Below are 27,854 nucleotides of genomic sequence, written 5' to 3'. Positions count from 1 at the left end.
GATGTTAACCACTTTATAAGATCCTGACCCAACTGGGGTCCCTTGAGATCTCCAGGTAATTAATGGTACCTGAGCCTTCAGGTAGGACGTTACTTGCTGAAGCCATTGTAGCAGCCCTAATGTTGAGGTTTAGAAGACTTAAATGTTTGAAGTGAAAAATATGCTAAAAATTTTCAAGGACCAAAAAAAAAAAACCCCTATAAACTTGAAGTTGTACCTTGATAGAAATGTATTATGTAAACAGAAGAACTAGCTTAACAGGTTTTTAAATATATATATATATAATCAGAACAAATGTATTAACTGAAAAGTGAGACCTGGGGAATTAAGACTATATTACATGAACATTTCCAATATTTCCTCTATTTCTTGGCAATGTGTCAGATGAATTTGGCATTCTATAATACAAGTTTTTGTTGTTAACTGCATTACTGTGTGAAACTTTATAGAATTATGAAACTTTCACTGTTAGGTGAAATCTGTTAAGATTTGTATCATATTAATAAATTCAATAGCATCAAGCAATGAGTACTAAACCACCACTTTCATCCAGAGTGCAAAAACAATATATTTCCAAAGGCATAATTTGAAAGTACCCCATTTATTTATTTAAAGATTGGAAATCCTATCTATAAACTTTATGGTCCAGCAACACAAATTCTTTCAAGAACTGTAATTAGCTTTGTGATGTCATGTTTATATAATAGTGCAAGTACTGCAACTGCTCAATATTTTATTCAATCTTCACAATCTAAATTGTTCATTTCCTCTTATTCCTGTTTTTAAACTTGCCCTGGTTTTTGTTGCAAGATTAAATTTCACATTTTTTTAGTTATCTTAATAGTGTAAGAACAGTATTAGCTAAATTTACATTTCTGTTATGTTTGCAGGAACTATTTGAACTCAGAATGCTGAAATAAAAGTTTTGTTTAAATAACCTTTTGTTTTAAAAAAAGTTTTGAGGTTATCTTTGAAACTCAGTGTTAGAATAATTTTAGAATAAGAATTACATAGAAGCATTTTAAAATAAGCATTGTAATTCATGAGAAGGCATAGATATGGAAGTTATTTTAATATTAAAACTCGAGATTTTTATTATCAGTGCTTTTGAAAAGGCACGTTGTTCTAAACACACAATGTCCGTGATACCATCTTTTAGTATGCTTCATATTCTAAAAAGAGTTATTTTGTAAGTATAATAGTGGATATTTTCAAACTAAGTTGTAGTGCCAATATAAAAAGTTAGCAAACAACCGTGTACAGTTTTCCAGACTGTATTATCTTGGCATTTGAGGCAAATGAGGAAAAAAGAGGTTAGTTTTGACTGTTTAATTAGGTTCTCTTTATCCAATTTTAGGACTTAATGAGGAAAACAGATGACATTTTAAGTCATATTTAGGCAGAAATAATGGAAATTCAAAAAGGGTTTGCAAACCTTTAAGCACTACTGTAAATATATTCCTAATGAGCGTGGTTTTTTTTTTAATTCAACTTGGAAAATTCAGAAAGAAGGTAGACTAAATTACGTTTCCTTGGACTTTGGGCAGTGGTAATAAAATTAGCATGTTATACTCTTGTGACAGTATTGTCCTTTTCCAGAATATATTTCCGAGGCAAGCGAGAAATGAATTTGTTTTTAAACTATCTTCTGAAACTTCAGTTGCATCCATAGGTGGAGGGACACATAAAGATCCTACACCATACCTTTTTTCCCCCCTGGAAGCAAGAACTGCTCTAATTTAGCAGCAAATTGCCACAAAGGGAACCATGATCTCCCACCAGGTTTGCTAGAGAAAAAAAAAGCACATTAGCCTCAATACAAGAAACTTGAGGGACGAAATCTACATTGTTTGGTCATAGCATATGTCTTCCTCCCAGGTTCATTTTAAGCACCCCCTTGATTTTCTGAAATGCAGCTTTCAGTCATGTAAAATGTGTCACACCCTGTATTAGTACACTTAAATTCAGGTATCTGTCTTTATATAGAACAGCTTAAGCCAGTCCTTCCAGTGGCAAAACCATTCTGCTTACTGAGCTTTGCAGAAAATCCGCTCTGGAAATTATAGTTGATAGAACCCAATCTTCCACTACCAGCAAAAGACAGCCCGAGAAACATTATTGATTTATACAGGAGTGTTTCATTCTTAATAAAACTAATATTCTGTTAATTCAGCTCTTGTTTTTTCCTTGCACAACATAGCCTTTTCTGTCTAGGCTAACATTCCAATGTGTGTGTGTGTGAGAGAGATGCATGCATACACATTGCTGGATATTTCAATAAAATAATTGGTTTTGAATCATCAGGTTAGTAACTGCATGTATTACACTATAGCAGACCAAAAGTCAAATGAAAATGCCATCATATAGGAACTATACATATTCCTAAAGAATGTGAATGTGATAGTTCAACCTATGTTTGTGAGGGAAAAGGAAAAGGCTTGCTAACCGAAGTAACAATTTTAGAAATCTTGACCATTATATTTTTTGAGAATTAGCAGCCTTCAGAAATTGCCATGGGCTTAAAATGAAAAAAGGTAAAAGAGTCAAATCTATTTAACTGCTATTCTTAGGGTGTGACCACTAGCATGCAAATCAAAGGGGCAGGGAAGGGATTTGGAACAAAAATATTTTATAACCGGAAGGACATTTAAGCCCAAGTCAGTAATGCCACCTCTTCTAGAATATATATGAATAATCATTCATTTCTTGAAGAATCCCTAATATAAACTGAAACAAAATGGTAGGAGGCCTTTTGGGAAGTTGCCAGTAAAGTTTGTCAAGGAAGAATGATGTAAGAATTTTGGTGCTTTAAATGTTTACATAAAACTGTCTTAGGGGAAAATATTTTACTAGCATTATTAGTCATAATTTTAATCCTGATGATACTTACCAAGGTTTTCCTTTTGAAAATTCTAAGGATTTAAATTGAAATACAATATAAAGGAAAACTTAAAAGGATTTTAAAATATTCTCTTTTACTGACAGTTCAAATATGTTGATAACACTAGTCTCTATAGGTAACTTGTTCATGCTAAAAAATCTGGTCTTTCAAGGCACTTATGGAATATCAGTGACTAGATGAAAACCAGGACAAATTAGGACTGACAGTTGAAACAGTATATAATATAAAAATAACCTTTTGCTTACAATTTACAAAATGTATTACAATCTTCATCTCTGCTATTCTGTAATTCTGAATGTGCACCAACATTTTCTTTAAAAAAAAAAACTATTTTCTAAAACATTAGGGCAAATAATTTACAAGGTACACAACTTTAGTTCATGCAGAGATTTCTTACACCTTCTGTTAATACTTTATGATTGCAGCTTTATCAAATTATATACCTGGCTTGCCCTATACATACACAAAATAAAATGTACATGGTAATCAAACATTTGCAAAAAAAGTTGTCCATAAACTCAATTTGTCAAAAGTTTCACCATATTAACATGTCTATAAACAGTGTTTTAACAGGTTTAAAAGACATTAAGGCAATAATACTTGAAGTAACAAACCATAAGTAATACTTGTTTTAAAATGTAATAAGGCAGATTGATGGCCCCAGCAAAAAGTTAAGTTTGAAGTATAGAATCCACCATTTTGAATCTTTAATATTTGTGTAGATGTATACAAAAGTGTACCATTGTGTAGCTATATGTACACCGATCGTTCCAAAAAAATAAAGCATTGGAATACTACGGATCTTGTTCAGTGGCACTTGAATTTTCCAGTATAATTTAATATGTGTCCATTGGTTCTTGCATCATGTCCATTCTGAAGGAGGATCTCTTGGTCCTTTTGGTTTTCCACAGCGGCTACCAAACCCTAAAGGAGAACAAATCCATTAAAGGAAGTACCTCACTAACAATATACGCTTAACTAAACCTTTCATACTATTGTAGCCAATTTTGCACATGCTACAATTTTGCACAGGGTATAATTTTCAAAGAGCTATGATACAAGGTGTAGGAGACTTCATGTAACAACCAAAAGATCAAAAGGAACGGAAGCAGCATAACCTAACACATCTGTTGACTTAAAAACTTACGTGGGTGGCTTCTCTATGGGGAAGTTAAGTAAATCCAACAAAAAAAATCACACTGATGAACATCAGTATTTTTGTCACAATGTCTATAGGGCAGAGGAGCTTAAAAACTACAATAGGGTAATCTTAAGAAAAAGCTACATTTACTATTATTTGGAAAATACGAAGGACTTGCTAAAAGGCAATGATTTCTAAATTTAAGCAAATATTCTGTTTCTTGCTAAACCACATCCAGGTTAATTTCACTTTATTATGTCTGATGGGAGGGAAACCTAAAACTTAAAATATTATCCCCTCAAATAATATTCCTGCTTTAAATGGCTGCCTAAGAATAATTTTCTAAAAATCTGTAAATTTAGTATCTATGCTCATTTGGACCCCATCCCCAAGAAGATAAAATTTGAGGGGCCAACATGATGCAGCTGTTGTGCTGCAAACAGCACTTAGATGTCAGACATCTCCCACTTTTGAGGCCAATGAGAAAACACAGCACAATTTAAATTGTAACGGACACAAACATGGTTAATGCTATTTTTCATTACATTCGCTAAGGGTTAAAATTCAGGTAAGCTAGTAATCAGCACTCTACCAATATCTGTAGTCTCAACTGCAATCTCTGGTAAGGGCGGTCCCTTAGGAGTTAGACTGGTGGAAGATGGTTGAGGTATTGTATCCACTGGAGATTTGTCTCCCAGCTCTGAGTTGTCTGCAAGAAAAAAACCATTAATAAAGGGCAGTTTTCAAAGCTGAATTTTAATATCTAGATTTGTAGATCTAACAATCCAGATACTACAATTATCTAGATTTTAATATCTAGAGCTTGCATACAAGCAAACATTTCTTACGTGAAACAAAAAAATACTGTTTTACTAGTAAGCAGGGTAGTGAAATTTAGTTCGAATGAACAATGTAACTTACTGAAAAATGTATCCCTTCAGAATTGACACATCCTATAATCTCAGAGAAGACAGTACCAATTTTGCAAGGAATGGATAGCACTGAAAGGTGGGTAAGCTTGTGCACAAGAAATTTCAATCAGAACAGAGCTGGAAGGGACCTCAGAGGTCTTCTAGTCCAACCCTCTGCTCGAGCAGGAGACCCTGTACCATTTCAGATAGGTGGATGTCCAGTTCTAGAGCAGTGGTTCCTGGACATGACATGATGTGACAGGGAGGTATGCGAAGAAATGTTATTAAATCTTAAGTCTTGGAGGTATTTAAAGGAAGTCCGTAGTGAAGAAAAGGTTAAGAATCACCATTCTAGAGCTACCTCGAAATGAATGGAATTTTCTATCTCTCAATGTAAATTTCATAATAGAAAGAGAAGGTTGGACTAGAAGACCTCCAAGGTCCCTTCCAATTCTGTTATTCTGTAAATGACAAGTACAACCAGGAGCCCTGAATGAGTAACGAACAGGAAAGCCTACTAAAATGCAAATACAGTAAGAAATCTTGAGTGAAAGCCGTTAATCTGAGCCTGGGAGACTTTCTTTCAGTTTTTCCCAATTCTTTCTTCTTGTTCATTTGGAACAGCAGAATTGGAGTTTCAGTTCTTTGGTATCCTAGTACAATGACAACCTAGACATCTCAGAAGAGATTTTGCAACAGTTTTCTTTGATCTGTAGTACGGGTTTACCGAATGTGCACTTTATGAAGTAAGTCAACTCAATGACCGTGATGCTTGGCTATAGTCTCAATCTTTTTTGTGACCTATTTTAAAACATTCTGGGGAACCTGCTTTGTAAGCCGTTTTAAGTATTGCTGAATGAGTTAAAACTGAGTGGAATATTTTAAAGCTGCAACAAATTTATGCCGGGAAAAAAAAGGTAAAACTGGAAAATGGAGAAACTAAACAAAATGGAAAGAATCTGATTGTTTCTACTCCTTTACTGTATTCTGGATGTTTTCACCAAATCTTGGGTTTAGCTGGGGAGGAGGTGGTGGTTGTTGGGTGTATTATTGTTATTTTTGTTTGTTTGTATACAGTAACTGTATTCCATCTCGCTTTAGGATTGTATTGGATATTTATGGTGATATATTGTGAGCTGCCAAGAGTCAGTGGTAAAATAAATTGAAAACACACAATAGTTAGATTGGCCTATCACAATCTAACTATATGTTCCTTACAGGCAGTTACAATGGATAACCCAGATTCCTGACCAAGCCAACATAAGTAGCTGGTTATGGCAAAGTTTCTTCAGCTTCCATTCACAGTTCCTAGAAGTTCACCCAGTAAGGGCTTAACAATTACTAACAGTAATTTTCCTTATAAGTGGAAATGCTTTTTTACTTATGCACCAGAGTTGATTTCATATAGTTCTGTAAACTACTCAATTCTCAACCCACAACAGTCTGAACTGAATTTGATTAGCAGCAGTATTCTGTAAATTCTTAGGTTGCTTACCAAGCTGTGAAGACTCAGTGATTTTCATTCCCTGTTAACATAAAAGTACATATAAGAACGGTGGTTTCATACAAGGGAGCTAAAGGCACACATCGGAATGACAAGCATTATATATTCCAAAATAACGGAATTTCTGCACCTCAGCATTGAACTACAGAGTTCCTGGTGCTCTTTGAACTTGGTTATTTGCAGATGTTTTGTTATCTAACTAGGTAACGGAGAAGAAGAGCCCTGGTGGCGCAGTGGTTAGAATGCAGTATTGCAGGCTAATTCTGTCCACTGCCAGCAGTTTGATCCTGACCGGCTCCAGGCTGATTCAGCCTTCCATCCTTCCGAGGTTTGGTAAAATGAGGACCCAGATTGTTGGGGGCAAGAGGCTGACTCTGTAAACCGCTTAGAGTGGGCTGTGAAGCTGTATATACTGTATTTTTTTGGAGTATAAGATGCTCTGGAGTATAAGACACACATTAGTTTTGGGGGAGGAAAACAAGAAAAAAAAATTCCACCTCTGCCTACCAGCATCCATCAGTATTCATCTGGCTATTATCCTTGCAGCAAACAGGCTGGTCAGCTTCAGCACATTATCACAGCCTGATTCGGCACGAGCAGCTGATTGGCAGTTGGATCGGCCTCCTGGAATACTGCCAATTAGTTGTTCCAGGCTTCGGGGAACGCCACAGCCGATCACCGACTGCACGCGTCACGTTTTTGGTCTCCGCGTGTTGCATTTTTGGCCTCCGCATGTTGCATTTTCGGCATGTGGAGGCCAAAAATGCAACACGCGGAGACCAAAAACAGGGCATGCGGAGGCTGAAAACGCAATGCGCGGAGGCGGCAATCAGCAGCGATGTGCTGTGGCAATTCCCGCAGCCTGGAACAGGTGTGCGGAGGCCAAAAATGCGACATGCAGAGGCCAAAAACGGCCGAAGGGTGGGAGCCGGTGGGTGGCAACATTTGGTGTATAAGACGCACAGACATTTCTACCCACTTTTGGGGGGGAGGGGTGTCTTATACTCCAAAAAGTAGGGTAAGTCTAAGTGCTAGTGCTATTGCTAACATCATCTGTGTGAGTAAGTGTGTGGTTTGCTCTCTGTTTCTATAGCTTCTCCTGCCTATCTATTCGTTAAAACAGGGAGCAAACCCCACACTTAACTCCTGCTGATGATATTACCTAGTTGGGTAATAAAACATCTGCAAAAAAAAAAAAAAGACAAGTTAGAGTACCTGCACACAGGCTGGAATAAAATAAAGCACCCATTACATATTCCTGCCCTCATTGTTGAATTCACTGATGGGCAAATGTCTTAAGATTAAAGCTACAACAACGAGCTTTAATAGCCAATGCGTGCTGGTTTTAATGACCCTTAATGATCTGGAAAACAGATTTCAAGAGACCTGGCTCTCAAGACAGTAATCTAGTCAGTCCCTGCTCAGTTCCCTGTGAGGTGTGCAGAGGTAGTTGTTGGCAAAACATCTGGAAAGCTGCTTCCTTAGACCTCAAGTCAACATTGAAAGCCTAACACCACTCAACGTGAAAGCTACATTTTATCCTGCCGTCGCTCGATTAAAGGCGCAGTGATCCTAACTCAACTCCGTTCTCCTGTCCTTTCACCCTTACACACTTTAAAGCAGGGGCCTCCAAGCTTGGCAACTTGACGCCTGGCAGACTTCAACTCCCAGAATTCCCCGGCTGGGGAATTCTGGGAGTTGAAGTCCGCCAGGCGTCAAGTTGCCAAGGTTGGAGGCCCCTGCTTTAAAGCGTGCGTCAAAGAGTTAAGGAAGCTTCCTCAACAAGTTTCCACAATAGAGGAAGGACAGAATATTCTCCCGTTCTATTCACGAGATTCCAAAGCAAGAACCAAGTGGTAATTATTGATTATTCCACAGAAGACATCTTCAAGCACCGTCTCTGCTATCCGTAATTACCCATAACCAGGGTGGATAAAAAATCAATGATTTTTTTTAAAAAAAATCAAAAAAATCAGATTTTTTTTAATTTAAATCGGATTTTTTTTTATTTAAATCGGATTTTTTTGATTTTTATCGAATTTATTTTAATAAAAAACTTTTGGGGTAAAAATCTATCGTAAGATAGCTTTCTATTTAAGATAAATAATTTAGTTTATTCAGCATGAAATGGAGCTTGGTTATGCAGCATGAGGTTGTATATTCTGCAACACTGGGACAATCGGTGAGTCAACAGTGGGTCAAAGGAGTAGCAGAGATGACAGTTGCTCTTTAAAAATTATGATTTAAATCGAGTTGATTTAAATCAAGCCTTTTTACTAGTGGTTTAAATCATGATTTAAATTGTGATTTAAATCAACTGGATTTAAATCAAATCCACCCTGCCCATAACAAAATCCCACAGCTTAACGTTCCAAAGATTGGGTCTGAATTCATAAATCAAGCGATTCCTTAGGAAGCTGCCAAATAGCAATGATTTATACACACACCCACACACAAACCAGACAGCATATTCCCAGTGGCCATTCTAAGCATCTTAATCATATTCTTTCTCTTGTGTCATCATACTTACTGTACATTTTGGTTGTTCGGAGGTGTTCTGGTCTTGTAACAAATTCCATTCGGCCGACTGTTGAAGAGCAGGATTTTTTGGCAAAGCTGTGACTAAAACAATTTAAAAAAAAAACAAAACATGTATTTTATAAAAAAAAACAAAAGTAAACCTAGATTTTTTAAAAAAATAACCTCAATAAAGACATTAGCAATTGCATTATAAAACAAAACGAAGCTGCGGAGACCCAGACGTGGAGCTCCGATTTCTAATTCAGCTTTCCCAGCTGCAGGAAAGGCTCGATCAGATGAACCAGGGGATTCCATTCAACAGAAGAAGTCGTCCGGCAACCTAAACACAGGCAGTCCTCGACTTACAACCGTTCATTTAGTGACCGTTCAAAGTCGCAACGGCACTGGGGGGAAAAAAAGTGACTCGTGATCATTTCTCAACACTTTTACAACCGTTGTCGTATCCCCAGGGTCACCTGATTTACATTCGGATGCTTGAAGAGCTGACTCACAGAATGACTTTATATTCTACAGAGGAATTATTGAGTCCGTCATCTGCACCTCCATAACTGTCTGGTTTGACTCTGCAACCCCAACAAGGCAGACAGAGACTTCAGAGGATCATTAGAACTGCAGAAAAAACAATGGCTACCAACCTGCCTTCCATGGAGGACCCGTGTACTGCACGAGTCAAAAAGACGGCTGTGAAAATATTTACAGACTCCTCACATCCTGGACATAAACTGTTTCAACTCCTATCCTCCGAATGACGCTATAGAGCACTGCACACCAGAACAACTAGACACAAGAACAGTTTTTCCCCAAACGCCATCACTCTGCTAAACAACTAATTCCCTCAACACTGTCAAATTAACTACTAAGACAGTATTACTATTCTTCTCATCCTTACTAGTACCTATCTCTTCCCACTTCTTACTATAACCATGTGCTTGTATCTTTCAATCATATTGTTTTTGTTTGTTTCCTAGTACGATTTGATAGCTTATTAGCAGGGTGGATTTGATTTAAATCGAGTTGATTTAAATCACAATTTAAATCATGATTTACAGCACTAGTAAAAAGGCTTGATTTAAATCAACTCGATTTAAATCATAATTTTTAAAGAGCAACTGTCATCTCTGCTACTCCTTTGACCCACTGTTGACTCACCGATAGTCCCAGTGTTGCAGAATATACAGCCTCATGCTACATAACTAAGCTCCATTTCATGCTGAATAAACTAAATTATTTATGTATCTTAAATAGAAAACTATCTTACGATAGATTTTTACCCCAAAAGTTTTTTATTAAAATAAATTCGATAAAAATCAAAAAAATCCGATTTAAATCAAAAAATCCGATTTAAATCAAAAAAATCTGATTTGATTTTCTTAAAAGAATCATTGATATTTATCCACCCTGCTTATTAGTATCCTATGACTATCACTAACGGTTGTATCTTATGATTCTTGACGAATATATTTTATGTTTTCTTTATGTACACTGAGAGCCTATGCACCAGAGACAAATTCCTTGTGTGTCCAATCACATTTGGCCAATAAAGAATTCCATTCCCATTCCCATTCCCATTCCATTCCATATTTTCTATTCTATCCTATCCTATCCTATTTGCACCTGTGTTTTGAGTTGAATTAAAAACCGTCAGGGAGCAGGACGGCCTTATTCAGACCACTTAAACGTTTAAGGAAGGGATTCTATAAAGTACCAATGAAATGAACTTTAGAGCAGAGGTTCTCCTCAACCTTGCCGGCTTGGTGAACCGGCAACAGGACGGAGTGGGTGGAGAAGAGACGGTTCACGTGCGAGCAGTGGGGGCTTGCGTGCACGCACACACATGCAGCTCCTTTTGTGCAAGCGACATAGTGAAGTGGCGCTTCGTCCACCACTTCCGCGGCCCAGTTTCGAACGGGCCACAGCCAGGGGTGAAATCCAGCAGGTTCTAACAGGTTCTGGAGAACTGGTAGCGGAAATTTTGAATAGTTCGGAGAACTGGCAAATACCACCTCTGGCTGGCCCCAGAGTGGGGTGGGAATGGGGATTTTGCAGTATTCTTCCCCCAGGAGTGGGGCGGGAATGGAGATTTTGCAGTATCCTTCCACCAGGTGGGAATGGGGATTTCGCAGTATTCTTCCCCCAGGAGTGGGGGGGGATGGAGATTTTGCAATATCCTTCTCCCAGGAGTAGGGTGGGAATGGGGATTTTGCAGTATTCTTCCCCCAGGAGTGGGGTGGGAATGGAGATTTTGCAATATCCTTCCCCCAGGAGTAGGGTGGGAATGGGGATTTTGCAATATCAGTCTCCCAGGAGTGGGGAGGGACTGGGGATTTTGCAGTATCCTTCCTCTGCCACGCCCACCAAGCCACACCATGCCCAAGCCACACCCACAGAACCGGTAGTAAAAAAAATTGGATTTCACCACTGGCCACACAGCCCAGTAGCAGGCCGTGGACCGCTGCTTTAGAGCAATGCCTCCTATAATAGTTGCTACCGTATGATTTACTAACTCACTTTGCAAGATGGCCACTTCACAACCGGAACAGAGTAAAGCTATCATAATTTAATCACGAAGGAACGCAGGCCTTTACCCAAGCTAATTGACAAATCAGCTAAGGATTTAGGCAAATTTTAAGACTGGAATTGCTGTAACAATGCTACGACAATGGGCTCGTAGTTAAAACAACCTGTGTTGGTAGAACCTATAGCTGGCGTTATTTAGTCATGCTATTTTTAAATTATTTTTTGGTTTCACAGTACAATTATTTTTTGCCGTTATAAACTGCCGCGAGTTGTCTGATTTGGTGACAGATTGGCTAGGTTTGCTCTTTTTTAATATACTCATGGCTAATGTGGATGTTGCTTATCTCTATGCGAATGGTATGTAGGTGTTGTTTATCCCGCTGTGCCAGTCGATGGCTGATTTGTCTCGAAAAGCCAAAAAGGAAATAAACCGACCAAAACACCTCCTCGCCAGCAATCAACACCCAGATGAGCAGAGAGTAAAAGCAAATTAACACTACGCCAATAATCAAGAAGGAAACGATACCCCACTCAAGGAACTACCAATTCAAACAAAGAGTAAACGGCCTGATCAAGGAACCACCAAGAATATTCCCAGTGACACAGAAAGGATAAGCCATTAGTATAAAAAGAGAGCAAACTCCGCTCCCTTCTAGCACTGATGATGTTACCTAGTTGGGTAATGAAACATCTGCAAGAAAATCACCAAGCTCAGAGAGCGTCAAGGGACCCCACAATCCTCCTCTTCTCCTCCTCTCTGCAAATCTCCCTCCCTTCTACCACTGATGATGTTACTTTGTTATTTATTGATTGATTGATTGATTGATTGATTGATTGCGATTTATATGCCGCCTTTCTCCCTAGGGACTCAAGGCGGCTTACAAAATGACAACTTCAATACAAATCACAATACAATACCAAATTAAAATCAGTAACCCAATTAAAAAATGATTTAAAATTATACCAGTGTACCCCCAAACGGATCAGTTTAATTGGCGGAAGAGCCACGTCTTCAGCTCGCGATGGAAGGAAAGAAGGTCGGGGGCTGTCCTGAGCTCAGTGGGCAATCCATTCCAGAGGGTCGGGGCTCCCACAGAGAATGCCCTCCCCCTGGGGGTCGTCAGCTGACATTGTTTGGCCGACGGCACCCTGAGGAGGCCGACTCTGTGAGAGCGCACAGGACGATGGGAGAACGGCTGGAAATGGTCCTGCAAGTACCCCGGGCCTAAGCCATGGGCCTAAGCCATTAGTTGGGTAATGAGACGTCTGCAAGAAAACCACCAAGCTCAGAGAGCACCAAGGACCCCCACTTCCTGGTGTGCACAATTTGCTCTCATTTCATTTCCCTCCCCCTTCCCTAATTCAGATAAATAAAATTCAACACAACTTACCTTTATCAGATTCGGAATGCATTGGGGCCAGATTATCCTGCCCCGCGATGGACATCGGCAACACTTTTCTAGCAGAAACGTTTTCTGTATTAGCCGCCGCAGAAACCGTGGCACTTGCCACGGAGACGCTATTCGACGTGCTCCGTGCCACGTCCCCCTCAGAGTTCCTTTCCTCCGTATCAGAGTCATCCGAGTGCAGGGGATTGGTGAAACACAGAGGCGCCCTAACCGGCAGCGTGCCACTGTGGCAGTGGCCTGCCGGTTCTCTGGGAAGGGTGTCCATTTGACCTGGCACGCCCGAGTCGACGGACAGATTTTTAACTTCGCGACATAAAACGGGTAAAGGTGCCTCCTCGGAGAAGGGACGCTCGTTTTTAGTCTCTTCAAAGGACCACATGGCGTGTCCCTTCTCTTTATTAAGGGGCAAACAGTCCGGCCTTACTACATCTGTCGTAAGACCCTCATGTCCTTCCAGAGAAGATATTGCAACTGGAGTGACCGGTTGCAGATTGCATTCGCTGCAAGGGTTCTGGACGGACTCCGTAGGCGCATCTCCGGAGCCGCACTCCTGCGGTTTCGAGGCCATCTCCGCTGCGCCCGGCGGCCCCGTTTTAATTTTAAGTGCATTCCCCCGACTCAGAAGAGGGTTTCCGTCGAAGCTGCGTGGTCCTTCCTGAAGGGGCACTTTCTTAATTTCGAAACTCAAGTTGTGTTCCAGCTTTTTGTCGGTGGGGTCCGAGAATTCGTGCTTCCCTGAATATTCCCTGGATTTACCGTAATTTTCGTTGAGGTCCGTCGGGTGCTCTGAGGACACCATGTGCAAAACAGGCTTGGGGTGGTATCTGTCACTGTCTTGCCACACCGTCGTCACCGTCGGGTAGGCCGAAGGAGGCGATGGAGTGAGAATGGGGGGGACCGGATGGGGCTCGGGGGCCTGCAAAATTTCTTCTTTCACATCTCCCTCCACAAGGCAGCTAGGAACAATTGTGAGAAGACTACCGTGAGTATTTCTGACACACAAGACAAACGCATGGATGAGATCAAAGAGACTGGAGCCGTAATGGCGCAGCGGGTTAGAATATAAGCATTGCAGGCGGACTCTGCTGACTGCCAGCAGTTCGATCCTGACTAGTTCAAGGTTGACTCAGCCTTCCATCCTTCCGAGGTTCGGTAAAATGAGGACCCAGATTGTTTGGGGGAAATAGGCTGACTCTATAAACAGCTTAGAGAGGGCTGTAAAGCACTGTAAAGTGGTATATAAGTCTAAATGCTAGTGCTATTGCTATCCTTCCCCTCCTTCCCTCTTATTCCCTTTCTCATTCTCCTTTCTGGTGGCGCAGTGGTTAGAATGCAGTATTGCAAGATAGCTTTGCCCACTGCCAGCAGTTCGATCCTTACCGGATCAAAGTTGACTCAGCCTTCCATCCTTCTGAGGTCAGTAAAATGAGGACCCAGATTGTTGTGGGCAATAGGCTGACTCTATAAACTGCTTAGAGAGGGCTGTAAATACCAATAGCACTTTGACTTATATTTAATTTAATTTAATTTATCAAATTTCTATGCCGCCCAACTCCCAAGGGACCACTTCACAGTGCTTTACGCCCTTTCCAAGCAGTTTAGAGTCAGCCTCTTGCCCTCAACAATCTGGGTCCTCATTTTACCAACCTCGGAAGGATGGAAGGCTGAGTCAACCTTGAGCCAGTCAGGATCGAACTTCTGACAGTGGACAGAATTTGCCTGCAATACTGCATTCTAACCACTGTGCCACCACGGCTCTATAAAGCGCCACGGAGCATTATACAAGTCTAAGTGTTATTGCTATACTGGTAGTCCTCGAGTTACAGTCATTCATTTAGGGACCATTCAAAGTTACAACGAGGTTGGAAAAAGTGACTTATGACTGGTTTTCACACTTAACGACCGTCGCAGCATCCCCATGGGTCACACGATCAAAATTCGAGCCCTTGGCAACTGGCATGTATTTATGCATTTTATGTATTTATGATGGACACGGGATCTCCATTTGTAACCTTCCCCCAAGCCAAGTCAATGGGGGACGCCGGATTTGCATAATTACAGCAAGATTCACTTAATGAGTACACTGATTTCACTTAACAACTGTGGTTTAAAAAAGGTCACAGAACAGGGCACAATTCGCTTAACAACTGCCTCTCTTAGCAACAGAAATTTTGGGCTGAGCTGCAGGCGTAAGTTGAGGATTACCTGCATATTGCAATTAAGCATAAGGCAATATTATGTGGGACGCGGTGGCTCAGTGGCTAAGACGCTGAGTTTGTCGAACGAAAGGTCGGCAGTTCAGCAGTTCGAATACCTATTGCCGCATAATGGGGTGAGCTCCCGTTACTTGTCCCAGCTTCGGCCAACCTAGCAGTTCGAAAGCAGGTAAAAAATGCAAGTAGAAAAATAGGGACCACCTTTGGTGGGAAGGGAACAGCGTTCCGTGCGCCTTTGGTGTTGAGTCATGCCGGCCACATGACCACGGAGACGTCTTCGGACAGCGCTGGCTCTTCGGCTTTGAAACGGAGATGAGCACTGCCCCCTAGAGTCGGGAACAACTAGCACATATGTGCAAGGGGAACCTTTACCTTTTTATAAGGTGGTATTATTCTCAACTGTAGATATTTTAAGATTCAACACCATGTATAAAATAGTGAAAGCCTTTGAAATCACACTTCCTCCCACCGTTCTCAATCCATATGTTCGATATTTGAATAAAAGCCAGATCAGAATAACTAAAGATGCTGAAGACCCAAGACAATATTTAATATGCTGTGAAAAGAAGGATGGATCGTGTCGTCTCTGGGAATTACCAAGATCCATTTACTTCTTCCGGATATTTTAATTTTAATTTTTCAGTCAGCAGAAAAGCAATGCTGTCTTGCGGCAGGCTTTAAAATATCTGTTTGGTCGGGATGACTAAAGCCTCTTTTTAATTCAGAACATAGAATAATGGGAAGGGACCTCAGAGATCTTCTAGCCCAACCCCATTTAGCCTCTTTCCTTTTTTTATCCAATTGGTTTGCTGGAAACGAATTGTTCGGTTTTGTTGCTCTGCCATTTTTGGCTTCGTTTTGTATTTTTTTTTTTTTATTTGATTTATATGCCGCCCTTCTCCGGAGACTCAGGGCGGCTTACAATGCGTTAAGCAATAGCCTTCATCCTTTTGTATATTTATACAAAGTCAGCTTATTGCCCCCACAAACTGGGTCCTCAATTTACCTACCTTAGAAAGGATGGAAGGCTGAGTCAACCTTGAGCCTGGCGAGATTCGATCTTACTTTAATTGCAGACAGCTGGTCTTAATAACAGGGTGCTTTAGACCACTGTACTACCAAGGCTCTTTTGTGATCTTCCTTTGTTTTAAATTGTTTGTAAACCACCCAGAGTCACCGGGAGTTGGGAGGTGTATATATTTAATTCATATTGCAAAGCTATCCAGGTTAAAGGTAAAGGAGTTGGGTTCTGCATTAAGACCCTGACAACAAAACATGTCACTCTGAGAGTATGTCATCGTGTCTCACAATCTCCCCAGGACAGACAGGGACCAAAGTCTGCCAAATCTCCCAAATTCATCCTTCGTGGCAGCCCACCAGGGAATGCCAGGACTGTGGGCCATTTTAGGAAGTTGAAAAACCGTGACAGAAGGTGGCAATAGCGTGCCATCCCTGTGCTCAGCGGGGACCGTCCTTAACACTGCTGTCACTGCACTGGAATCAACTCCAGTCAAATTGTTGTCGTCGTCGTTTTATGGAGGCCGTCCTCAACTTACGGCCAAATAACCAAGCCCAAAATTTCTGGGGCACGAGGAGAGATTTCCTGACGGTGAGAACACTTAACCGATGGAATAAACTTGTCTCCAGAAGTTGTTAAGTGCTCCATCACTGGAGGCTTCGAAGAAGAGATTGGACAGCACTTGTGAGGAATGGCATGCCAGAAACGGGGGGCACCGCACCACCACCCCCGCCCCTCGTTTTTGTGCTAGCAGGCCTCTCTGAAGCCTCCTGCAACCAGAAATGGGACGCGGGGGGGCACTGCCCCCCCCCACCCCATGCATGCGACACCACCACCACCACCCCGCATGCGCGCTCGTCTCCCAGCAGAGGCCCAAAAAATCAGCTTGCTGGCAAGAGGCGCGTGGTGGAGCTGACCTGGGGGTTGGTTCGCGTGCCTGCAGAGATGGCTCCACGTGCCCCCTGTGGCAAGCGTGCCATAGGTTCGCCATCATGGGCATAAGGTCTCCTGCTTGAGCAGGAGGTCGGACTAGAAGACTTCCAAGGCCCCTTCCAACTCTCCTATTCTATTCTATTCTATTCTATTCTATTCTATTCTATTCTATTCTATTCTATTCTATTCTATTCTATTTCTATTCTTATTCTATTCTATGCCATGCCATTTTTCCTTTCCATTCTTATTCTTATTTTCTTATTCTTATAAATCTATTCTATTTCTATTCTTATTCTTATTCTAAATCTATTCTTATTCTATTCTGTTCTATTCTATTCTATGCCATGCCATTTTTTCCTTTCCATTCCATTCCATTCTATTCCATATTCTTATTCTTACTCTAAATCTATTCTATTCTTCTTATTCTTATTAAATCTAATTCTAATTCTAATTCTAATTCTATTCTTATTCTATTCTATGCCATGCCATGCCATGCCATGCCATGCCATGCCATTTTTTCTATTCTATTCTTATTCTTATTTTTATTCTAAATCTAAATCTATTCTTATTCTATTCTGTGCCATGCCATGCCATGCCATGCCATTTTTTCTATTCTATTCTTATTCTTATTCTTATTCTAAATCTAAATCTATTCTTATTCTATTCTTTTCTATGTCATGCCATTTTTTCTATTCTATTCTAATTCTTATTCTTATTCTTATTCTAAATCTAAATCTAATTCTAATTCTATTCTTATTCTATTCTATGCCATGCTATGCCATGCCATTTTTTCTATTCTTATTCTTATTCTTATTCTTATTCTTATTCTAAATCTAATTCTATTCCATTCCATTCCATTCCATTCCATTCCATTCCATTCCATTCTAAAAAAGAGGTCATAAAATGGATCAAAAGTCACTAAACTACCACTTCATTTGGCACCGGAAATCTGGGGCTCAATTGTGGTCGTAAATCGAGGATTATCTGTACAGGAAATCTCCTCGGACTGTTTGGCGTCTCTTGGGAACAGATAGATAAGGTTCTATGGAGTTTGGGTGGATGGGTGGGGAGGAATGGATCAACCCTGAATCACTTGTGGCTGCACAAGGAATCCAGTTTAATCCTCTGTTGGGAGTCCCCCTTCCCTGCTTGCCTGGGCGTTTCCCAGCAGAATTGCTGGAGCATCCCTTTCTCTGCATCACGAGCAGAAGGCCTGAATTCAGTTTAGGCAGCAATGGAAACGGAAATGAAGCCACATCAAATTGATCCCTAGCGATTTACCGAGAGTTGATTCAAAAGGGTACCTGCGAGTACGAGGTGGCTTCGGGGGAGGGGAATCCTGTTTCTCCAGGTCTCCAGAACTGACGGCGTTCTCGGCGTTAACTTCGTTCTGTTGAAGGAATAAAGAGAATTTATTCATTCAAACTTTTAAACTGCTTCCCCCGCAAACAGAAATTAAATTAACGTTCTAGAAACAAAATGAGAATGCAAAATGTTATGGAAATTTGATCTTCCTTCCTTCCTTCCTTTTTCTTTCTTTCTTTCCTTTCTTATTCATTCACTCATTCATTCATTCATTCATTCATTCATTCATTCATTCATTCATTCATGTTTTTATGCTGCCCATCTCCACACAAGGTGACACCGCCTAAAAGTAAAATTTGTAGTATAAGTAGTCCTTGACTTACAACTGTTTGTTTAGTGACTGTTCAAAGTTACAACAGGACTGGAAAAAAGTGGCTTACAATCGTTTTCCACACTTACGGCCGTTGCAGTCTCCCCATGGTCACATGACCAAAAGTCAAGCCCTTGGCAACTGCTTCATATTTATGACGGTTTGCCGCGTCCCCGGTGGGGGGAGTCACGCGATTCCCCCCTTTGGCGAACTTCTGACCAGCAAAGTCCATGGGGGAAACCGGATTCACTTAACAACCATCTTGCTAAGTTAACAACTGCAGTGATTCACTTAACGACTGTGGCAGGAAAAGTCGTAAAATGGGACAAGTGTCAACCCTGATGCTGACCTGAGCAAAGCCATCTGGGACGCTTCAGTGTTGCCACACTGGAGCTGAGGGATAGGGAGTGGGGGGGGGGGATTTTAGATAGCTACGGTTTTGTAGCCAAAACAAAATTCTTTCTCTTGGGAGCCAAGGACATTCTCACACCTGGCCGGAGGAAGGAGGAGCGATGTCACCAGGCAACCAGACAGTGCTGTGATTGGACCATGTGACTGACTGCTTTGAGAAAGTGACAAACTTTCTCTTTTAATTAGGTGAAGATTGCGGGAACCTTCAGAGTCGGTTTTCACCAGATCTGTGCCAATATGATATATCCAATAAAGCTATTCTTTGAGGAATCTACCTGCCTCGGAGTTTTGCTTGCTATGGGTCTATTACTTGGAACCCTGACAGAAAGATTCACTTAGCAACAGAAATGTTGTGGATTTTACCTGAAACCTATAGTAAAGAGAACACATATTTAATTATCCATGTATTAACTGCAGCTAGAATTGTATTTGCACAAAACTGGAAAAGTGAAGAGAACCCTACGGATGGGAATGTGATTAGGAAAATATTAGAATGTGCAGAAATGAACAGATCCGGATCTGCGCACCTTCCGCCGCGCCTTAAAGACCTTATTATTTCACCAGGCGGGCCTGGCCTAATTTTCTCTCTCTTTCATAAAAGATTTTCAATTTTTAAATATCTTTTAGTATCTTATATATTCAATTTTAAAATTGGTTTTAAACAGTTCGGGGTTTTAAATTTGTCGGAGCCAAAACTATTTAATTTGATTTTATTCTACTTTTAAATTTTGTATGGATGTGTTTTTATTGTCTGGCTGTGCACCGCCCTGAGTCCTTCGGGAGTAGGGCGGTATAGAAATCGAAATAATAAATAAATAAATAATAAACAGATGAACACTTGCAATTAAGGAGAAAGAACAAACTGAGTATTATATGATATGGGAATTATTTTATCCATGGTTAGATAATAAAAATGGAAGTTGGAAATAAAAGAAGGAGATTAAAGAAGAGTAAAAAATATGTTAAGTTATAGATATAAACAATATGATGATTGTTATTATTATGATTATTATGATTATTATGCTTAATATTATGACTATATTCTTATTAGAAGATAGGTTAAGAGGGAAAAATGAATAGGTTTACTATGTTCAATACCACAGTTGTAAGATCAGAGAATTAATATCAAATGTAATGAATGCTGTTGTAAATCTTGATGGTTATTGCACAAAAATATTTGTACCCAGACGACACTCTGTTTAAGGGAAGATGGAATGTTTATATTAATAAAATAAAATTATAATAATAATAATAATAATAAGAAGAAGAAGAAGAAGAGGAAGAAGAGGAAGAGGAAGAGGAAGAGGAAGAGGAAGAGGAAGAAGAAGAAGAAGAAGAGGAAGAGGAAGAAGAAGAGGAAGAAGAAGAAGAAGAAGAAGAAGAAGAAGAAGAAGAAGAAGAAGAAGAAGAAGAAGAAGAAGAAGAAGAAGAAGAAGAAGAAGAAGAAGAAGAAGAAATAATAATGTTGGGCCCAATTGTGGTTGCAAGCCAAGGACTACCTGTATGTATGTTTTATGTTATTTTGCTGCCAAGAACCAAAATGACTTAACAATGCAGGAGCAGCGTGACGAGACAGAGGAATTCTAGAAAAAAAGTATCACCCACGGGAAACTTGCTCTGGGTTTTTAAAAACTCCTAGGATTAAAGAACGTCATGCGAAATCTCAGCATGGCATCAACATATTTATCTGGTGACTAAAGCTTTAAGAGCCCTTCCTCGGAATGCCATGGCTCATGTCTCAGACTAAAGAAATTCAGGAGCTCTTAAAAACTCATTTATGTGGTCACTCTTAAGTCAAATCGTTTCAATGCAGCAAAGAACGCTTTGTCTGCCTGTGGTTGCCTTGCTCGAGTTACTCACTGAAATTGGATATTGCACAACTGCCTTTGAAACGGCCCTTTTGACGTCTGGAAATAAAATGCGTCTTAAGAAATTTGAGCAAAGACAGGTAAAACGAGACAGACCAGAACATACCCTACAATTACAAGTATACCAAATATGTGTGTTTTGAACTTTGCTCTGGATGGGAAAGATTTGCAATTTGTCAAAAAACAAAAAAATTGAAAACTGGCACCTAGGCAGCTATGGCAGAAGCTATACCTGGTTTCATATTGACCTACTCAATACAAAGTACAAGTTAAAGATTGTATTTACCGTGTTTCCCCGAAAATAAGACTCGGTCTTATATTAATTTTTGCTCCAAAAGACACGTTAGGGCTTATTTTGGGGGAAATACGGTACTAAATGCATCCATCTGGCTGACAATCTTAACTGGGTCTTATTTTGGGGGGTAAGGCTTATATTATGAGCATCCTGAAAAATCAAGCGAGGACTTTATTTTCCGGTTGGGTCTTATTTTTGGGGAAACAGGGTAGTATCCAAGCCAGTTTCTATGAATACATCACGTAAAGAGACCTCCAAAACAAAGATAAGTAAGAAAAGGAGCACCCGGAGGCTCCAACTGGTCCAGAATGCAGCAGCGCGGGTAGTGACGGGAGCAGCATGGCGCTCCCATGTAACACCGCTCCTGTGCGAGCTGCACTGGCTCCTGGTGGTCTTCCGGGTGCGCTTCAAGGTGTTGGTTATCACCTTCAAAGCGCTCCATGGCATAGGGCCTAGCTATCTTCGAGACCGCCTGCTGCTACCAACGACCTCCCATCGACCCGTGCGCTCCCACAGAGAGGGCCTCCTCGGGGTGCCATCAGCCAGACAATGTAGGCTGGTGACCCCCAGGGGGAGGGCCTTCTCTGTGGGGGCACCTACCCTCTGGAATCAGCTGCCCCTAGAGATAAGGAGAATCCAGGACCTCAATGCCTTCCGTCATGCCCTTAAAACCCATTTTTTCAAGCAAGCCGGGCTGGCTTAAGATGAAATTTTTAACTGTTTTTAAATGCTTTAAACGTTTTAATTGGTAATGAGTTTTAATTGGGCCAAATTTATATATCTTTTAATTGTTTTTTTTAATATTTGTCCTGCATGTTTTTTAATTTTGGCTGTACACCGCCCTGAGTCCTCAGGGAGAAGGGCGGTATAGAAATTCAATAATAAAAAAAAAATTCAATAATAAAAAAAAAAAAGTAGGTTGGGTGATCTAAATCACGGGTATCCAAATGTGGCTACTTTTAAGACTTATGGACTTCAACTCCCAGAATTCCTGGCTGGAGTTGAAGTCCACAAGTCTCAAAAGTTTCCATGTTTGGAGACCCCTGATCTAAATGACTGGGCGTTATTTAGCATTGGCTGTGTCAGTAACTGTTGTGGCCCATCAGCGGCCTGTGCAGCTAGTAGCTGATTCCGTGAGCGAGGAGGCTGGTGTGGTGTTGCGCCAGCAGCCTGTGCAGCTGGCACTCGAGTCGGACAATGAGGAGGCTGGAGAAGATGTGGTACCAGAGGCAGGGATTCAGCCAGGGCCTTCAAAACCTCCAGAAGCTCCTATAAGTGAAGAGGAAGAAGAGGAGGAGCCTCTTCTTGATGCATGGGTGCGCAGAGCTGCCCAAAGGCAGGAGTGGCTCCTCAGGAGGAGGTCTCCTCGAGAGTAAGACTTGGGGCTAATTGGCCACTCCCTTAGCCTATTTAAGGAAGGACGACGACTGAGGCAATTTGCAGGGAACAACTTCGTTCACTCTCCTTCGCTTCTTGATCTTAGTTTCCTGCAAATTGCTTCTGGGCTTTCTGCCAACCATAGTAAGATTACGATTATTCTTTGGATTCTTGTAGGCTGTTAAGAAAGTTAATGAACAGCCTTTGTTTGAAAAAAAAACTGATTTAATTTAGTAAACTAAGGTTTGTACAGACTGTGTGTGCTGCGTTCTTTGGGGTCCGTAACTGGGGCAGAACAGTAACAAAACTTTGGTGTCTCAGACGTGTCACATCACACAACTGCTGCCGGCCGAGTTCAGAAGAGCCATGCGGAGAATTTTAATAAGAAATGTCAAAAGATAACAAGATAACAATTAATGTAACGTTACGCAGGACTCAAACTTGTGGTTTAACTGGGTCCAAAGCAGCTGGAAGTTTATTCAGGCACTCACAGTGTTTCAAAAACTGCTCACCAGGAAAGGCAAACAAGGCTAAACAAAGCAAAGTTCAAGTCATGGAAATGACACGGTTTCAAAATATTTAAAACGAAGAAAAAAACAGCGACTCGAGCCACGTACCAATCCATCTGCAATTTTCCACGCTGCACAGCTCTCGTATTTTTGCAACTGTTTCTCGAATAACTGCGCTATGGCTCGATGAACAAGCTCGTATTGTTCCTGTGCGCGAGAGATAAAAAGACAAGGATGAGCTTAGATCGTTCGAAAAAGACGCCGTTCCCCCCCCAAAAATAAAACCCCATCGTGCCACATTTTAGGCTCCCGAAGACAAGATTACCTTAGTCTGCACTGCAGAATGCCTTTGGGTCCTCATTTCTTGTATTAAACTGAACACGTTGAATTCCTCTGGAATTTTCTGCAACAGAAACGCGAGGAATGGATTTTTTTTCCCCCCACGGAAGAAATTTAAAATTTCAAACGTTCTGTTGAGCATTTTACAAATGGCTTGATTTATTTTTATTTCTCTCTCTCTCTGCTGCAACAATGCACCCTTCAAACAATTAAAATGGCCTTTCCTTTCCCCTCCCCCCGACAGCGGTTTAAGTCGTCTGTTTTTTCTCCAAATCGTTTTCAAGTTTTGCCCGTGGCCATACAAAACTTGATTATTCTTCTATAAAGCTCTAATCACTTGCGTAAGATGGCCTAGTTTTCTCCAGCATGTCGACGGCTCTTAAATCCTCCTTACCTCGGCTTTCAACAAATTCCATGTGTAATCTATCGCACAGATGGCGCCGGTCCTTCCGCATCCTGCACTGTAACAAAAAAAAAAAAAAAAAAGGAGACACATACAGTTTGTGGAGATTTAAATAAAACTCCACATGTTCACTTTGTAAACGTACTGCAGTTTTTGTTCTATCCAAGAATTCCTGTTTTATGGGTGGCATCCAAACCATTAAAATAAACTGCTGCCCGGTTGCTGGGTGGGTGTGGCTATGGGGGTGTGGCCTACTCGGCCTCCTGCACCACGGGGGGGGGGCATTTTCGCCCTCCCCAGGCTCCAGGGGCTTTCCTTGAGCCTCCAGTTGGGCGAAAACGACCTCCCCTGGGCATCGTTTCCAGGACTTCCGGTAGGCCTGTTTTTCGCCCTCCCCAGGCTCCGGAGGCTTTTCTGGAGCGTCCAGGAGGGCAAAAACAGCCTTCCCCGAGCACCACTTCCGGACTTCCGGTAGGCCCGTTTTTTGCTCTCCCAGAGCCTCCGTGCATGCCCTGCACTTACCTGGCATCCAAAACAGGCAGTGTGGAGACTCCTGGGAGGGGTAGAGCCGGGTGGGCGGAGTCAGCCGGTCCTTGGAACAACCAGTTCGGCGAACCAGATTCAAATTAATATACGGTTCTCCCGAACTAGTCTAAACCGGCCGAATCTCACCCGTGTAAGGCACACAATGTATAACAAACGTGAGTGTGTATATACAAGTAGTCCTCGACTTACGACAACGGAGCCCAAAATTTAGGTTGCTAAGTGAGACATTTGTGAAATGAGTTTTGCCCCATTTTACAACCTTTCCTGCCACTGTTGTTAAATGAACTGTGGCACCGTGTTAAGTTAGTAACACGGCTGTTAAGTGAATCTGGCTTCCCTGTTGACTTTGCTTGTCAGAAGGTTGCAAAAGGGGATCACGTGACCTTGGGTTGAAATGTTATGAACTTGTACCCACTGGATTTTTTCACATTTTTATTTGTATGCCACCTTTATTACTTTTACAAATAACTGAAGGCAGCAAACATAACCAACATACCTTCCTCCTTCTATTTTCCCCACAACAACAAAAACAACAACCTTGTGAGGTGGTTTAGGCTGAGAGAGTGAGTGACTGGTCTCTCTCAAAGTCATCCAGCAAGCTTTTATGCCAAAGTTGAAACTAGAACTCACCGTCTCCTGGTGATTGGCGCAAAGTCATACAGCCATTTTCATGCCTAAGGCAGGATTAGAACTCACAGTTCCCTGGTTTCTAGCCTGGTGTCTTAACCACCAAACCAAACTGGCTCGCACTGAGGTTTGATGATTATTCTAAGTTTATACAGTGGCTAAGACACTGAGTTTGTCGATCGAAAGGTCGGCAGTTCAGCGGTTCGAATCCCTAGTGCTGCTTAACTCCCGTTACTTTGTCCCAGCTTCTGCCAGCCTAGTAGTTCGAAAGCACGTGAAAAATAGGGACCCCCTTTGGTGGGAAGGTAACAGCGTTCCGTGTGCCTTTGGCATTGAGTCATGCCGGCCACATAACCACGGAGACGTCTTCGGACAGCGCTGGCTCTTCGGCTTTGAAACGGAGATGAGCACCACCCCCTAGAGTCGGGAACAATTAGCACATATGTGCAAGGGGAACCTTTACCTTTATACATACCCTGTATTATGTTACTATTTCTTTAATGTATACTGTATTGTTTTTAGCTCAATTTTTTTAATACGGTTGGGAAGAATGCCACTTAAGCCATTCACAATTGAAACAGGCTGCAAGCCAGATAAATAAACAAACATGCATAAAAAATGGCTTTTAAAGTAACTGGAAACATATAAAAGAACTATTCATCTGGCACTAAAAAAAAAATTATATAAAGGCACCCTTTCTCTTCTAGCCACTCGTCTCGCCTTATTCAAGCAGTCTAGAGATTTACTATCAAAGGATACAAGAGGAAATAAAGATAGAAAATACATACTAACTACATACATACATACATACATACTAACTGTCCAACAAATCTAAAATGTTTCTAATTTTGTGGCATTCTGAGGCACCTAACTAATAAAGCTTTATTTATATTCCTGTGATTTATATGTAGAACTTAAATCTCTCAGTGTATCACACTTTAAAAATATTTTTTATATTAAATTTCTATTAAATACATTTCTTAGTGCTTAATAAACCTTATGTTGTCTGGGTATTTAATTTGCTTAACAATGCAAATTTACATTCTTAATCTCCAAACCGTTTTTTCCAACCATTGGTAAAATAGATTCCATGTTTGATAATATTCTACATCTTCTGTGTAATTTTCAATGTCAACCTATCCATTTCTGCACAATCTAAGATCTTCCTGACTATCTCTTCATCTTCAGATATATCTTCATTTTCTCGGTATTGTGCAAATATAATCCTCACTGCTGTTAAGACATGTAATATTTAAGCGCATACTTTTCTTATCCATTTTTTCTGATATTATGCACACTTTAAAAAATATGAAAAGGAGCAGAAAACACTCTTTCCAGATTATTAACAACAAAGAAAAACTATTCAAATATTTCCAATTGTGACTCACTGCTGAAATAATCCCGATTAAAAAACGAACAAACTTACCTGCAGTGTATACAAATAGGAACGTCTTCATGTTCTTGATATTCTCTCATTAAACTGATCATGTCCAGAATGGAATCGAACGATGAAGGAACATCGTGGTCAGGCCAATTGACATAATGAAACTGATACACTCTACGCGATTCCTAAAAGGTTAAGAAGGATGTTGCATTATTTATAAACCCGTCCCTTTTGAGCGGGTGTTTTCTCTCAAATTTCTCATTAGTGATGGGTACCACACATGAGCCTTGGTGGCGCAGCAGACTAAAGTGCTGTTAAGTAGCACCAGCTGCCTGCAATTACTGCAAGTTCAAATCTCACCAGGCTCAAGGTTGACTCAGCCTTCCATCCTTTCGAGGTAGGTAAATTGAGGACCCGGATTGTGGGGGCAATAAGCTGACTTTGTATAAAAAAGAACACCGCTTAGGGGGGCCCGAAAGCCTACTAAGCAGGTATATACAAAGTATGAAGGCTATTGCTTAACGCATTGTAAGCCGCCCTGAGTCTCCAGAGAAGGGCGGCATATAAATCGAACCAATAAATAAATAAATAAATAAATAAATAAATAAATAAATAAATAAATAAACAAACAAACAAACAAACAAACAAACAAACAAACAAACAAACTCACTGTAACAGCATTGCCAAAAAGGCATTAAGAGTTGTTAACCTAATCTTGCGAAGCTTCGTCTCCGGTAATATTGTACTGCAAACTAAGGCATACAAAACCTTTGCTAGACCAATTCTCGAATACAGCTCATCTGTCTGGAACCCGCACTGCATATCAGACATAAACACAATTGAACGAGTCCAGAGGTATTTCACAAGAAGAGTCCTCCACTCCTCTGCTCACAACAGAATCCCTTATGCCACCAGGCTTGAAATTTTGGGATTAGAAAATTTAAAACTACGCCGCCTTCGGTCTGACCTAAGCATAGTACACAAAAGTATCTGCTACAACGTCCTACCTGTCAACAACTACTTCAGCTTCAACCACAACAATACACGAGCACACAATAGATCCAAATTTAAGACTGCCTTGTTTTGAATGAAAAATAGGATGTTTTACATTAGTCCTTCCAAACTATCAGAAATAAATAAGTCGAATGGCACACTGCCCTGTTCTCAAGACTTCCTTTAGCTGAAAGGGGGATACTGTGCAGCTAAAAGCACAACTGTTTATAAAAATGCAGGTAACAAAGAACAAAAAAAAAGAATATTTTATCATTTGTCAGGGATCTGAGACATTCAGAATCACAGAGCTGGAAGGGAGCTTGGAGGTCTTCTAA

General features: G+C 40.8%; 1 protein-coding gene across 1 annotated transcript in view; it reads right to left on the bottom strand.

The window, feature by feature from the left end:
• Positions 1–2,955: 2,955 nt before the first annotated feature.
• Positions 2,956–27,854, bottom strand: part of PTPN12 (protein tyrosine phosphatase non-receptor type 12) — a 60,529-nt gene continuing 35,630 nt past the window's right edge. The window contains exons 8-17 of the mRNA XM_034419080.3: positions 26,569–26,711; positions 23,961–24,027; positions 23,553–23,630; positions 23,336–23,434; positions 18,397–18,482; positions 12,908–13,881; positions 8,989–9,080; positions 6,450–6,480; positions 4,636–4,752; positions 2,956–3,826 (exon numbers count right to left, since the gene is read on the bottom strand). Of these exons, the coding sequence (XP_034274971.3) occupies positions 3,765–3,826; positions 4,636–4,752; positions 6,450–6,480; positions 8,989–9,080; positions 12,908–13,881; positions 18,397–18,482; positions 23,336–23,434; positions 23,553–23,630; positions 23,961–24,027; positions 26,569–26,711 (1,749 nt within the window). The 3' untranslated portion in view covers positions 2,956–3,764. The remainder of the gene's footprint in view (positions 3,827–4,635; positions 4,753–6,449; positions 6,481–8,988; positions 9,081–12,907; positions 13,882–18,396; positions 18,483–23,335; positions 23,435–23,552; positions 23,631–23,960; positions 24,028–26,568; positions 26,712–27,854) is intronic.

The sequence above is a fragment of the Pantherophis guttatus genome, chromosome 7, assembly GCF_059756535.1.
Source record: "Pantherophis guttatus breed Tessera chromosome 7, ASM5975653v1, whole genome shotgun sequence".
In the NCBI taxonomy this organism is placed as follows: domain Eukaryota; kingdom Metazoa; phylum Chordata; class Lepidosauria; order Squamata; family Colubridae; genus Pantherophis; species Pantherophis guttatus.
Note: the sequence above shows the minus strand (reverse complement) of the source record. Positions and strands in the feature narration are given on the sequence as shown.